The 15,936-nt window shown below is 33.9% G+C and overlaps 1 protein-coding gene across 2 annotated transcripts in view; it reads left to right on the forward strand.

Annotated features, from left to right (window-relative positions):
• LOC114337770 (major facilitator superfamily domain-containing protein 6) overlaps positions 1 to 15,936 on the forward strand; it is a 90,948-nt gene that overhangs the window by 25,149 nt on the left and 49,863 nt on the right. For both annotated transcript variants that reach the window (XM_050641653.1, XM_050641652.1), the window contains exons 2-3: positions 2,034 to 2,297; positions 3,503 to 3,733. In XM_050641653.1, coding sequence (XP_050497610.1) covers positions 2,034 to 2,297; positions 3,503 to 3,733 — 495 coding nt within the window. The remainder of the gene's footprint in view (positions 1 to 2,033; positions 2,298 to 3,502; positions 3,734 to 15,936) is intronic.

The following is a 15,936-nucleotide window of genomic DNA, read 5'->3' on the forward strand; positions in this document are numbered from 1 at the left end:
TGCTTACTTAGCAGAAACCACTATGTCATCAAAATACATCTGTTTTGTTATTTAATATTCTATAAATAATATTGTAATAAAGAATTTTAGAATTATCTAAAATATATTAGAAAGATACTTCATAGAGATCTTAAATATTGTTGATAATTAAATTCACTAGCATAACTTGACCATTTGTTCATATAATGAGAGGTAGCATATACTGGATACTGCAATTAATACTCAACGGAAAGATCGTCGGAAAAAGGGGAATTGGAAGGAATAAATATTCATCGCTCCGAAACCTTCGTCAATGGACTGGCTTATCGGCAGATGAACGATATCGGCAAATTGTTATGGAAGCTACCCACGCCTAAAATTTGGGCACGGTCCTCAAATAAGAAGCGATCTTTCTAGTCTCCCCTTTTGCGTTTATATATCAGCGGTCAATATTTTATCTTATTCCATCTCTTGTCACTTTTTTTTCTTGTGGAAGCCCTCTGTTATAAACCGCTCATAGTTCAGTCAATTGACTTTTTCCTCACCTTTATAATACCTACCTACTCCAGGATTCCTCTCCAGATCCAGATCCAGATACAGAATCTTCCTCTCCTTTATAATTCCTATTCCAGGATTCTGGAACCCTGTACTAGTTATAGAGGTATAATGAATGGGTAAGGATAATATATTTGGAGTCACTTCTTTGTCTCCAAAAAGTATTTGCCGCCTGCGATCCAATGCCTTGCAGTCATGCAAGATGTGGTTGATTATTTCAGGTTCTCTGGTGCATAGTCTGCAGCTTAAATTTTCATAAAACAGTCCCATTGTATGCTGGTGTCTCTAAATTGGCCTTGTCCAGTAATTGTCCAGTAAGGAAGGCTACTATGTCTCTGAGCTGATTCCTGCTTGTTTTATATAGTACTTCAGTCCTATTAGCACATTTTCTTCCAATATACATTTTGGCATGTATGTGACCAGGTATATATTCCCAATGTGAGTTGTGTTGGATTCGGATCAAGGCTTTTTTTCGGTCACGTACAATGCTTTCTGGCACTCCTACGTCTGGCTCTGGACCGAAGTATTTTGTAGCTGATGCTCTTCTGGCAAATGCATTAGCTCTGTCATTGCCATATACTACATACCAGTAGTTCGTTTCGACATTCCCACATTAGCCTAGAGTTCACCTTGGGACTTATGAGAGCCCCGATGGCTGCTTGGCTATCTTTGCATATTTTGATCCAGTTCAGTTCGAGAGTTTTCTCTGCCATATCCCTCTCGTGGGTAAATGTCCACTTGTAAAGGTATTTCAGGCTTGTATCTGGGTGCTGTTTGGTCAGAAATCATCGTCAATTCATCCCTAGAAGCATTTATTATGTTACTACGTCCTTATCTAATCGGTACATTGCTTATAATATCAATATAAACAATAATAAAACAAGAGAAATTGAGAGAAATAACTATTGACAAACAATAACGGTAAACAGCAAATATGAAACCAAGTACAATACGTTCAGTTTTTGATTAGATATAGGCGACTAAAGGAGGGGCTAAAATCGGCAACATTGCTTGGTCGACTATGCTTGTTTTATCGCGGAATGACGGCGGAGGACGGAGTTAAAATCGGCGAGATTTAGGGGCATTAGCGTGGGAACTGTGGACCATCTGGTACTCGACGGTGCGCTGTGTTGCCATTTATAGGCAGTATATCTAATTTTAAAGTAAACATGCTGTATAATAATATACGAACTACATATCACACAATCTAAAACGGTATTAAGTAGAATTAATTAATTAAGATTGTACTTTAAATTCCGAAAAAGACAAAATCGGATAGTCAAAGAAATTATTTATTAAATATCACTGTCACTAAAGAATATAGTGCGGACAAAAGTAGAGAGATAAAAAAAATGGAGATAAAGATTTCAAAGTTCTCTAACATCTTAGAGAAGATTTCTAATTAGTCAAGATTATAAATATTTAACTTAGAATTGGAACAATTTATTACAGTCTATTAACAATAAATAAAATACTACGCTAATTTATTGTTTTTATAGATATCCTCAGCCGAAAGAATCGACCCATAAAATCCGAGGCAAAAGCGATATGATAGAAATGATCTTCGGTCCCGTTGATCAAGAACTCCTTGTGGTTAAAAGCTTTTACTTCTTCTTCTACTCGGCTTTCGGATCTCTATTTCCTCTAATGGGCGTTTACTTCAAGCAGATGGGAATGAATGCTAGCCAGAGTGGTTTCCTGATAGGCTCTAGGCCTTTCGTAGAATTTCTTTCTGCTCCGTTTTGGGGAAGCCTAGCTGATCGGTAAGTAAATTTTCAGTTAGGTAACAAAAATGTAATTAAAATAAATAAAAAAATTCATCTAACATTCAGCGTCCGCAAGATTTAAATCAATAAGGTTGCGATTGCGAGCTGATACTAACACTTATATTAATATTTCGCTCATCCGGAAGAAAAGTGTCCCAACTCAAAAAACAACTTTTTTCAGGGGAGATAAAATAGATTTTAAGATCTTAATTTAACTGTAAGTTTTAAACGGTAAATTTATAAATTAAAAACGAAGAGTATGGATAAGTGAATGTTTCTATTTCTGTAAGAGGTAAAACCAAAAAAACTAAGATATCTGATACAGGAAAAAAATTAAAATTTTTGAGTTATGTCACTTTTATTTTAATATATTGGTTACTTTTTTTTAAATTAACGAAAAATACCTTTTTTGGGAGGTGAAAATCTTCAAAAGACCGTCTGAGAAGGTGTCCTAGGTGTGTCGGATTCAGTCCGGCACGCTTCACCGCGTACCGATGCCGCCTACCGACTAAACTCACCTCCTCTTTCTCCAGCCGATGGGTCTGGAACCGCACTTGGCGTGCATATCTGCAACGAAAAATACCTAGGATACTTCTCGAAATACAACGGTTTTTGTGATAAATAACGATACATTCACATCGAATGTCAAACTGAAAAGTGTCATTGTTCCGGAATAAAACCGGAACATCCGGAATTCATTTTACCGCCAACGGAATATTGACATTACCGCCATCTTTCGAAGTTGGAACTAAACATGTGTGTGACATTTTCCTGGTAAAACTATAGGATATTTGGAGTCAATTTAATAAGATAACTAGGAGTTGTGACACTTTTCTTCCAGATGAGCGATTTGTCAAATGTGTTATTATAAAAATATGGACGCACAATAAAAAAATCGAGGAATTTTGAAAATACTATGGACAGCAAAAAGTAACCAAACAGCAGTGGTAAGGGGAAGAGATAGAAAATTATACAGATTTTTTTTAAATAATACGAGTACCTATACATAAAAATTTATTAGATTTATCTCAGATAGTTTAAATTGGTATCAGATATCTAATTGAAGACAACCAAGCCAACAAATGAGGGTATCAAGAATTTTAGAAAATCCATGAATCGAAATATTAATAGCATATTAGGTTAAATATATATTTGAAATATGTTTAAATGTAAAATGTTTAGATAACACCTTATTTTTTAAGGTGGCAAAAAGGCAAAATCCTGCTGTTAGCATCGCTCGCTTCGTGGATCGTCTTTACAGTTCCGTTGGGTTCAATCCAACCTCCAGCAACGTCTTGTATGGTTATAAAAAATAATACCGCATTGTTGACTACTCCTGAGGTTAATGTAGGAAGAGTTGTGATAACGAAAAGATCCATCAAAATGGAAACGCTTGCTGAATTTCCGCGTAACCTTGAACAGGAATCTAACAGGTAAGTTTCGTCTGATTTAATTTTATACTTAAGGTACTAGGTATTAACTGCAAAAATATTATTTGCTTATAACAGTGATAGTTTTTGTAGCAATTGTCCAAAAGTTGTGACACAGATTATTTAAAAAATGGTTAATGTAGTTTGACTTAGGACACTGATAGGTCAGTAAATAAACGTGAAATACGGCGATACCGTGTAATTTTCCGTGTCACCACCGAATTACATAAAAATTTGGATTTAGGTTCCTCTTACACTCCACTTCCCTTTAAAATTTGTGCCGTTGCATTGTTTGATTTTTCATGGGGGGTGAAAGCCACCTCTTTTCACGTCAAAAAACATACGTTCGAAGTAAGTCCGAAAATGGATAAACTGATTAATTCTAAGCAACTTTTGTTTTATATATGGTTTTTTCACTAAGTCGTCAATACTTATTGAATTATTTACGAGTGAAAATGTTCATTTTTCAACAAAAAAAAAACACGATTTTAGACGTTTATTCACAAATACCTCAAAGTATTTTGTCGAAAAAAATATATTCTTAGAAAAAATATAGCTTACAAAAAAAATGAAAAAAATTATGTCCGTACGAAGTCTGTAGATTGTATAGACCCAGAAGAAGCAGAGCTGTAACTCATAAAAAGTACTATATCTTGTTTTGAACTAGGAGCAGTATTTCTGCAGGATATACATAAGTTATCAATTTTAGATCTAACTCATAAATATTGGACAAAGAAAAAATGTTCCCTTCTTGTAGATAGTTACTTGAAAATATCTCAATACCGAAGTACTTTCTATACTTATGAAAATCAAGTGTCACCTATGTATTCCCATGTATTAGAAGAACTTTTCTCAAAACAAATTATGTAATACTTTTTTATGGATATTAATTTAAATCCAGCCATTTTTCAATCATTTATACTTCATAAATGGCCACATTATCAGTTTTATTATACAGATGGATCCAAAGTACAAAACAAAGTAGGATATGCAATAATCAATATTCAAAGTGGATTTAAAAAATTATTCAAATTGCTTTGTGAATCATCGATATACACCGCTGAAATGATAGCGATACTTTTTGCTTTAAGACACATAGTTAGTAACGAACCCTATAGCTGCATAATATTTACAGACAGTAAGAGTGTCGTTGATAGACTAAGTAACGTACATAAGTCCCAACAACTCAATCATATATAACTGGAAATTATAACTCTTTATAATAAAATTGTAAATTTAGGAAAAAACATCATTATATCATGGATAAAGGGACCCGCAGGCATTAGGGGTAACGAAATTGTAGACAGGCTAGCCAAATCCGCCCTAGAAATAGGCGAAGAACTTCCCATGAACTTACTACCCATTTCGGATATTGATGTTATTAGTAGACGACACTAAAAAGAAAATTGGCAAAGGCATTATCGAAACACGAGAACTGGTAGTAATTACAAACCAATGCAGCCTGAAATTCCCATTAAAAGATGGTTTCATTCTGTATCAAATCGCCATTTCATAAGAGTTATAAATAGATTGAGATGTAAACATGCTCTTACCCCCTTCATATGTACAGTTTGGGTCTCACAGAGTCACCTAACTGTGAGTGTGGAAAAGAAGGTGATCTACTACATATTCTCCTCGAATGTTCACATCAATCAGTAAATATAAACACATTTTATGATAATTTTAATATATTAAAAATTCCACTTCCCGTTTACCTGAACAATTTGATATTTTCTGAAGATATTAATACGATAAAAACAATTTACGAACATATCAAAAACTGAAAATATAAATTGTAGCAATAAAATTTACCCTGTATTTAAGAAATTTTGTAAGCAGGCATGTTTGTTAAAACAAAACAAACATGTTTGTTTTGTTGTTATTTTTTTTAAACCCTGTAGATTTAAGTAATTATTGTATATTATAATTGAAAAAAGAAAAGAACAAGAAAAAAAAAGAGAAAAGGAAAAGAAAAAAAAAGAAAAAAAAAAAGCAAAAAAAGCAAAAAAAAAGAAAAAAAAACTAAGAAGATGTAAACCTCCGCGATATTGAATCGGGTTTATGTCTTAGCGTAGTAAAAAAAACATAATAATAAAAAAATATATAAAAAATAATAATAAAAAAAAATACAAAAAAATAATAAAAATTTACAAAAAAAAATATTTACAACAAAACCAGTGTATTATTTAGATAATAATTGTAATATGTTAGTTTGTTATGTATTTAGAGTTAGAAATACAGAAAAAATTCCTCTGATTGGAAAAACAAATTTGCTTGTTTTTAAAATAACAAAATGTCTGGCTAATTGGCTCGGCCAAGGCCATCAAATTCACAAAAAAAGGCAAGTTTACTCTACTAATTTTTATCTAATTTTGACACTACTGACAACTGACATTTATCAAATTTTGAAACAAACGGCACTTAAAATTGTTAGGTTAATTAAGTTATCTCTACAATTTTTTGTGTATTCTAGGTTATTCCTTTAATTGTAAAATTTTTACTCTATAGTCAGATAAAAAACAGTTATATTAAGAACTCTTTAGCGACATGTTAGCATAATATATTGAATCACTTTTCGGGAAAAACTCATCATATATATATATATATATATATATATATATATATATATATATATATATCGGTTTTAAAACGTTCTCCTACGTCTTCCGATGCCTAGTCGCCATTCACTTCGGTCCATCCAAAGGTCTTCATCCAATTCTCTTTCTCTCATTTCTCGATTTATGCCTTCTCTCCAACTCAGGCGGGGTCTTCCTCTTTTTCGTCTACCATGAGGGGTCCACGTTAGGATTTGTTTCGGGAGTCGTTCTTCGGACATTCTTTGTACGTGTCCATACCATCTAAGCTGTTTGGTACTAATGTCATCTACTATTGTGTGTTTCACATTCATTATTTCCCTAATTCTGTTGTTGGTTACCCTTTCTAATCTTGATTTTCCTGCTGAGCGCCTCCAGAAATCCATTTCTGTTGCTTCAAGTTTTCTCTTGTATCTTTCTTTTATTTGCCATACTTCACTGCTGTAAGTGATTATACTCTTAACAATTGTATTGTATATTCTATGTTTGTTGTTGTTTGATATTGACTGGTCCCAGAGGATGCTATTGAGAAGGGTAATTGCTTTTCTTCCCTGGTTGTTTCTGTGTCCTGCTGTGTCCCACCGATACACATATATTCGGTCTTCTTTATGTTTATTTCCAAACCACCTTTTTTGTACTCCTCTATTAATTTCCTTGTCATATATTCTATATCATCGTAGTCTTGCGCTAGTACAAGTTGGTCGTCTGCAAATGACAAAGTGTATATTGTATTGTTGCTGATCGGTAATCCCATGTTTTTGCATTTGCGTTTCCAAAGTTTTAGAGTTTGTTCGAGGTAGATCTTAAATAATGTCGGTGAAAGGCAGCACCCTTGTTTTAGGCCTTTGCTAATTTGGAATCCTCTCGATAGCCTGCTTCCAACTTTCACCCTTGATGCAGTTTTGGTATACAATTGTTTCGTCGCTGTTATTAAATTTGCGCTTATATTGGTTTTCTCTAATGCTTCCCATAATTTGTTTTGTGGGATGCTATCATACGCTTTTCTTAAGTCCACATATAACAGATGCACCTCCTGGTTGACGGCCAGTTTCTTCTCAATAATCTGTGTAATACAAAACAGATGGTCAACCGTTGATCTCCCTGCCCTGAATCCTGCCTGTTCTTCAGCTTCTATATCTTTATATTCGTTTTCGATTTTATTTTTAATCAGTTTTCCGTATATTCGGCTGATCGAGTTCGTTACAGCGATGCCTCTGTAGTTGTCACATTGATCCCGTCTGCCTTTTTTATGTATGGTGGATATCCATGATGTCTTCCATTCTTCTGGGATTTCCGCTCCGTTGATGCATCTTTGAAAGAGTTTAGCCAGGTTTTCATATAATTTTGTTGTGCCATATTTTATTAGTTCAGCTGGTATGTTCCCTGGTCCTGGTGCTTTGTTATTTTTTAAAAACTTACATACTTCTTCTACTTCTTTTGTTGTTACCCGTAATGGTGAGGCTAAGATATTTACATTGCTGGTATCACTGTTATTTAAAAATTCCGCTCTGTCCTCATTTAGGAGTTTTTCAAAATATTCGTCCCATTGATCCGGTGTGATTGCTGATATTATATCTCTTTTCTTTTCCTGTCGTAGCGATTTTAATACTTTCCAACTTTCTGTACTTCTCCGTCCTCCTAAATGTGTGTTAATCATGTTACACTTTTGCTCCCAAGCCTCATTCTTCTTTTGGCATATCATTTTTCGCACTTTAGCTTGGACCCTCTTGTATTCTACCTTATCGGCGTCGGTCCTTGTGTTCAGAAATTTTTTATACTTCTCTCTTTTATTTTTAATCTCTTGTTCTATTTCTTCGTCCCACCAATACGGAGTTTTTCTGTGGTTTTTTATTTGGAGTCCGAGAGCCTCTGTTGCTGCTTCCTGAAGACATGTTTTTATATAATGATAATGCTCTTCATTGCTGGTAAATTGCATGGTTTCTAACTTTTTATCTAATCTACTCCTGTATAAATCCCTCACGCTTTCTTGTTCTAAGCTGTTTAGGTTGTATTTCTTTTCTGTTAATTTTTCTATTTCCGCTGCAGCTTCTTTTAAATCTCTTGCTCTATCTATTCCTATTGTGAGCTTTGTTTTTAATAGATGGTGGTCACTGCCGCAAGTGGCTCCTCTATATACCCGCACATCCTGTACAATCAATTTAGTCTTTTGTCTTATGATTGTATAGTCTAAGATTGATTTCAGCCCTCGGGTATTTTGTGTCCATGTATATTTATGGATATCTCGGTGTTGGAAGAATCCGTTTGTGATTTTCATATCATTTTGTTCGCATAAGGCTATTAGCCTAGTACCATTGTCATTTATAGCTTCTTCACCATATTGGCCTATGACTTTATTGTGCTGTTTCTTGCCTGTTCTACTGTTTAGGTCCCCCAAGATTATAATTTCTCGTGATCTGCCGATATTTGCAATTTCTGAATGTAGCTTTTCAAAAAAGTCGTCCTTAATATTCACCAGTGCATCATCGTTTACTGCATATACTCCAATAATCGTAATCTTTTTTCCTTTGATAGTTAGATTCATTTTTATGAGCCTTTCGCTGATGGCTTCCCAAGCAGTTATGAATCTCCTTAGTTTCTTGCGTATAAGTATACCTACACCTTGTTGTGCTCTTTTCTCCTTTGGTACCCCGCTGTAGAAGTAATCATATTCTCCGATATTTTCTGATCCTTGACCCTTTCGTTTTGTTTCGGTAATCACTGCGATGTCTATGTTCAGTCTATTTATTTCGTGTATTACTTCATTTATTTTTTGTTTAAACCCTTGTACGTTCCAAGTTCCAATATTCGTCATCCTTTTCCGTAGCATGTGTCGTCGTTTTATAATCAATCGATTCCGAGGCGTTTCGCTAGGTTTTTTAACAGTTTGAATTTTTCCGAGTAACGGGGAGTTAACCCGATGCCTCAACCCCCGACCTGGAGGACCAGGGTTTGATTTTGGAGTATTCCTTCTCCTAGAGGATTTGCTTTCTCTACAGCTTTAGAGCATCCTCCGCCCTACCTGTTGGTCCGCGGGTAGTATTTTATTTCCTACCTATCCGCCAGCACTAGGCTGGTGAGGACATGCCCCTATCCGCCACCTTGGGGACGCGCTCTCTAGGGGTTACAGGTTCCCCCGAGAGCTCATCCCCCGAGAGCAAAAACTCATCAAAACTTCTTAAAAGTAAAAAAAATGAATAACCGTTTTCAATTTCGTTGCAAAACGAAAATACAGCCGAACCATATTCTAGTCCAATCAGAGAGTGCAGCAAGTACCTCCACCGGTTTCGAAACTTATTAGTCTCTCATCAGGAGGCACATATGCTGCTCTCCCTGATCCAACCAAAACAAACCCCAGCGTGCAGTCCTGGATTGCAACGAACGAAATGGCATAGATGCCCTAGCGGCAACTGCTACAACAATACTGTTTTCACTCTAATGGCATATAAAACAACATAATGCTATTCTACACCCCACCAGAATGAAAACAATGGGAACCTTCTCTAGTTACACCTCCGAGGCTTCTACAATATGCAAGCCATACGGATGCTGAGACTAAGGAAGATGAGGGAATTCTACAATTTACAATTCACGTCCCATCTGCTTAGCGCGGTAAAGTTCCAACGAGAATGGTTCCCTTCGTACTCCAATCAGAGTAAATGTAAATCAAAAATGAATAACCATTTTCAATTTCGTTGCAAAACGAAAATACAGCCGAACCATATTCTAGTCCAATCAGAGAGTGCAGGAAGCACCTCTACCGGTTTCGAAACTTATTAGTCTCTCATCAGGAGGCACATATGCTGCTCTCCCTGATCCAACCAAAAGAAACCCCAGCGTGCAGTCCCGGATTGTTCTTGCAGAGAAGGTTCACATTGTTTTCATTCTGGTGGGGTGTAGAATAGCTTTATGTTGTTTTATATGCCATTAGAGTGAAAAATTAATCTTGTAGCAGTTGTCGCTAGGGCATCTATGCCATTTCAATCGTTGCAATCCGGGACTGCACGCTGTTTGTTTGTCCGGGTTTGTTTTGGTTGGATCAGGGAGAGCAGCATATGTGCCTCCTGATGAGAGACTAATAAGTTTCGAAACCGGTAGAGGTGCTTGCTGCACTCTCTGATTGGACTAGAATATGGTTCGACTGTATTTTCGTTTTGCAACGAAATTGAAAATGGTTATTCATTTTTGATTTACATTTACTCTGATTGGAGTACGAAGGGAACCATTCTCGTTGGAACTTTACCGCGCTGAGCAGATGGGACGTGAATTGTAAATTGTAGAATTCCCTCATCTTCCTTAGTCTCAGCATCCGTATGGCTTGCATATTGTAGAAGCCTCGGAGGTGTAACCAGAGAAGGTTCCTATTGTTTTCATTCTGGTGGGGTGTAGAATAGCATTATGTTGTTTTATATGCCATTAGAGTGAAAACTTAGTCTTCTTTTTAAAAGTGTTTAACCCCTTAAGCATCTCGTACCAGACCCTCTCGCACATTAAATGTGTTCCGATTTGCGCTATCCCTACTACCTCTCGCCACTATAAATATTAAGTTTATTTTTATCTGGAGCGATACCTTCTCACTCGTTTGTATTTTATAAAGAAGCGAAGTTACGATATAGCTAGTACTTTTAGTCGGAGCTAGAACTCAGAGCTGAACATGTTTAATCGGTTTCAAAATTTTCAATATTGAACTCCTCTCCGCTATCGCTTTTCATTCTACAATAGAATTGAAAAATATCAGATAAAGTAAATGAAAATTGTTGAATATACAAATTGATGTACCTATAAATATAAAGAAAAATTACTTACTTTACGATAAAATAGAACAAATAAAAAATATTTGCAAAATAATACACTTAAAATATGCAACTGAAAAACACTGAATGGAATGCAATGCAAAGAAAAAGCAAGCTTGATCGTGTTTGTTTATGTTTGTTTTGTTATACGCATGCATCCGCATGCCATTGGCGCACGCACTAAATTCGAAGAAGCATACAATAAAATAATACACTAAAAACTGCAATTTGGTGTATGCGTCCTTATGAAATAACATTGGCGCCTCCACCAAAATCTAAGGTCCATTCTGGTCGTTATTGAAGCTTTTTGTGGTGTAGTCTCGTCTGATCGTGACATAAGAGTGGTCGTTGGAAAGGAAACATAATAGTGAATACAAAGACATAAAAAAATTAAACATGGAGGCATTGTCAAAACGGCATTAAGTACATCATATCTTCGCTGTTATTGGTCCAATTGCTACGTTTGAGGCGTTACATGAAAGGAGAGGAATATCGAGGCTAACAGAGCAAAATCCAAACACAACAGTATTGTCAAGAGCACTATATCGTATTTATCTTCGTTGTTATTGATACGATTTTGACGTACGAGACGTTAAATGAAAGAATGTATATCCAATACGTATACACAGAAAACAAACACAATGGTATTGCCAAAAGGACACTATACCGTATCTCCGTTGCTTTTGGTACGATTTTAATGTTCGAAACGTTAAATGAAAGAGGAGGGGGTAGCGAATTTGTTGAGATAAGTCACAACAATTCACTATCTTCGTTGCTGTTGGTCCGATTTTAACGTAAGAGACGTCGAATAAAAGGGGATTAGATACCGAGGGTATCATAGGAAAAAACAAACATGATAACATTGCCAAAACAGCACTATATCATATTTTCGTTTCTCTATGAAATATAAACGCGAGAGATGGTATCGCTCGAGAAAAAAAATTTAAATATTTATCACACAAAGTTGAATTTTTAATTTTCTATAAAATTAACGTTTTTCAACTGTTTATGTCTTTTATATCATGGTTTCTGCTTTATCAATATTATAAATAAAAACAAAAAACCTGTTTTTGTGACTCATTTCACAGAAAAACCCTAGCATTTTAAAAAAGCTTTATTTTTGTTTTTTTTTATAAAGGTTTCTAGCATCAAACTAAGCAAGTCATGGTTAAAATAACGTTGGTTTGGTACCGTTTTTTTTTTTGTAAAAAAATATAGTATTTTGAAAAACAGACATTTTTCAATATAACAAAAAAATTTTTTTAACAAAAATAAGCAGTTTGAACCTGTGAAACTTACAGATCATATGAAGAATACATAAGTAATGTAAATTGTATATTAATGATTAATTTCATTTGGGACACTAGTTCGGGGTTTTTCCCGAAAAGTGCTTCATCTTTTGGTTATTTCACCTTGACATATTGGATTTGGAATTTGACGAATAACAACCTATTTTTTGAGCTACAACTCTACTTCTACTGATTCTACAGACTTGTGCATTCACCATTTTTTTATATGCTACATTTTTGCTAAGAATATTTTTTCAAAAAATAGGAAGTGATTGAATGCTAGAATATATGAATTTTACGGAAATAAAAGGCAGGTATCGAGCACTATAACAAATACTTAACATACACTAGACGAAGGACAAACAGAAAATTTGATTGCCGGTACTTGGGAACTTGGGTATTACCTACTACATTTTGTACATTGTACCTCCATCTTCAAAATGTGGAAGTGCAATCAAATTTTCTGTTTTTCCTTTGTCTAGTCTAGTGTATGTTAAATATTTGTTAAATGTTAATTTAAGCCACCATTTAAACAAATAAATGTTAATGACACTCGAGGATATCTTCCTTTTTTGACGAAATGCCCCTGAAGATGCTCTAGGAGCGAAAGTAAACTTGGTTAAGATTTAATAAAGCTCAGTGATTGATATCTGCCTTTTACTTCCATAAAATTCGAATATTTTTTCGATAAAATACTTACTTTTTGAGTTATTTGCGAATAACAGTCTAAAATATGTTTTTTTTTGTTGTTGAAATCACTCGAAAACTATTGACTTATGAAAAATAGTGAAAAACCCCATAGAACAAAAGTTGCTGAGAATTAGTTAGCCCTTTCCGGGCTTATTTTGAACGTACGTTTTTTCACTGTCGATAAGAAGTGGTTTTAACCCCCCAATTAAAAGCAACCCTGGGCTTAACTTCAAATGTTAAATAGAGGGTAACAGGAACTTATGCCTGGTTGTACCAACAGATCTTAAGATTAAGATGCGCCTTAAGAGGCTGCAGTAGCGATCAACAGGTAGCAACAAAGGCGTTCCAAGATTGCGGCTCTAATTTTGAATAGGTATTTTGTCGAGATATTTGACACACATATTCGTAATATAATAAAGAATGGCGGTACAGAGCCCAATTTCAGAAATATGTTAGTACGTAGAAATTACTCTATAACTAAATAAAATATTGAAAAAAGGAGCCTGTACCGCCATTAAGAAGAAAAAAAAACTTTCTTTAAATAAAATTTTTTATCCCATGCCTAGATTTTGTGTAATCTTGGAACTACTAAAATTTTTTATTTCTAACAAAAATTCGAACATATTATAACTAAATAACTAATTAGCAACATAGAGAAATTATCTGTTCTGTCATCTTCATCGATATCTATTCAGTGCAATAGTGTGTTAATTTAAGAATTCGTTTTTGTTGTTTCATAGGAAAGTAGTGTTTATTGATAGTTAATTTATTATATATTTGTTGTTGTTGTATAAGTTGTTGGCCTCTTTGAAAGAATAGATTGTTGTTAATTGTGAGTTTTAGTTATATGTAGGTAGGTAAGTATATTTTACGTAAAAATATTTCGAATTCTAATGCGAGTATATAAACTTTTAGGGAGTATTTTTTATTCTAAAAATATTATCAATAGTTTAACAAAATGGAAAAAGTACATCAAACGAAAAATAAAGTGAAACCTTCCAAGAAAGAGTCCATTAAAAACGGTGCCAAAATTATGCGAAAATCGAAATTTGTTTCGCTTCACAACAAAAAATGATTATTTATTATTGTTTTATTATCAGATATTTCATGCAAATACCTTTCTAAATATGTACCGATCTTAACATAAAATTTTCACCCATTTTGGTTTATCTTTATAAATATCTATTTATTAATAATAACATGGTTTTCTATTACTTCCATTTAGCGCGACTATGATATTGTCAAAATATTAATCTTAGATAATGTCAAAGATTACCACTGTTGCCAAAGTTTATGATACTATCTCCAGAAGTTATATTTTGTGTTGATGGCTACTGTTTACTCTTAAGGCCATCGGTACATAATTCGCAAATATTTTACGGGTATCCCGACTTTTTCTGTCTTTACACGGCAAATTACGTGTAGTAAAATTCACACTGGTATGGATATGTTAACATTTCTATAATGTCATTCTACTTGAAAATGTCATCATTAATTTAAAGAGATGGTTTTTAAATGTTCTTGAATAACTGTTAATTTTATAATTGCAAATTATTAATTCAGTTAATAAATGTGATAATTTTTTCACTAACTATGTATTCAGTGATTGTAATAATTTATATGTACAACAAATACTAATACTCAATCGAGAAAAGAGGAAAAGTGTTTCAAGTGATTTTTAATTATATATTGTTAATATGGAACGCTTACAATTTTGAACATCTTTAACAACAAAATACTTGGATCACAGAATATATTATCCTGATGTATTCTCTGCTTGAATCTTCCACAAATAATACACAATAAATAACTTTTTATTAAGTTCACGTCTTAAATAATTTATTTATCAAATACACTATATTCATATCAATATTATTTAATCAACATTTCAAAATATTCCCGATGTCATGTCAAATATTTAAAATTGTCAATGAATGTCACTGTCTGACTGACAGTATGCTGACAATATTCTATTCGACTGAGTGCGTTGTATGACAAAGATAGATTTGGAAATATTACCAGGGACATTGTGTTCATTTTTTTCGAATTCTGAAAAAACCAATAAATATTTTTGAAAAATTTAAACGCAGAATGAAATACTATATTATTACCGAGGGCTGAAAGTCCTTTAGAATAAACAAAAAGTTTATTTTGAATGAGACATTTTGAATTAAATATCACACTAAATTTTTTTTCACCCCTGTAATTTATTAAAATAAACATTATAGAAGTTCCCAGGGACTTTAGGCCCTCGCCAACAACGTAATCTTTCATTCTGCTTTTAAATTTTTCAAAAATACTTATTAGTTTTCTCAGGATTCGAAAAAAATGAATCCCCATTTGAATAGCATTGCAGCCGAAAATACGTACCCATCCTCTTAAGCTCAACTTACGAAATTAGTCAGATCAATTTTCAGCTGCCACAATGGGTTGTCACGTAGATTGCTTAGATAAGAATCGAAAATTATGGTGCAACGTAAGTGAGAATTAAAGGGGCCCTATATATTAGCTGAGATGGGCTAAGCTGGTTCTTAAGATTTGTTGGTGCAACTAGGCATAAAATACTTCAAGTAACGTTGTGGGGAAAATTACACTCCAAAACAGTCATTTACTGGCCTAATTGAGTTTTAAAAAAAAGCAAACGAAAGTGAAAATTATTTTTATATTATAATAATTCATTATTTGTTTATATTACTTAGTTAACAATGACATAATCAACTTTTTACGTTGCTGAGACAAAAACATAAAAAAGTCACTGGTTATTATTACGGTTAGTAATTGATTCAATCAAGGACGATTCTTGAAAACACACTATCTTCATCTCGCACATTTTAGTACATATT

The sequence above is a fragment of the Diabrotica virgifera genome, chromosome 1 (assembly GCF_917563875.1).
Source record: "Diabrotica virgifera virgifera chromosome 1, PGI_DIABVI_V3a".
Taxonomy (NCBI): domain Eukaryota; kingdom Metazoa; phylum Arthropoda; class Insecta; order Coleoptera; family Chrysomelidae; genus Diabrotica; species Diabrotica virgifera.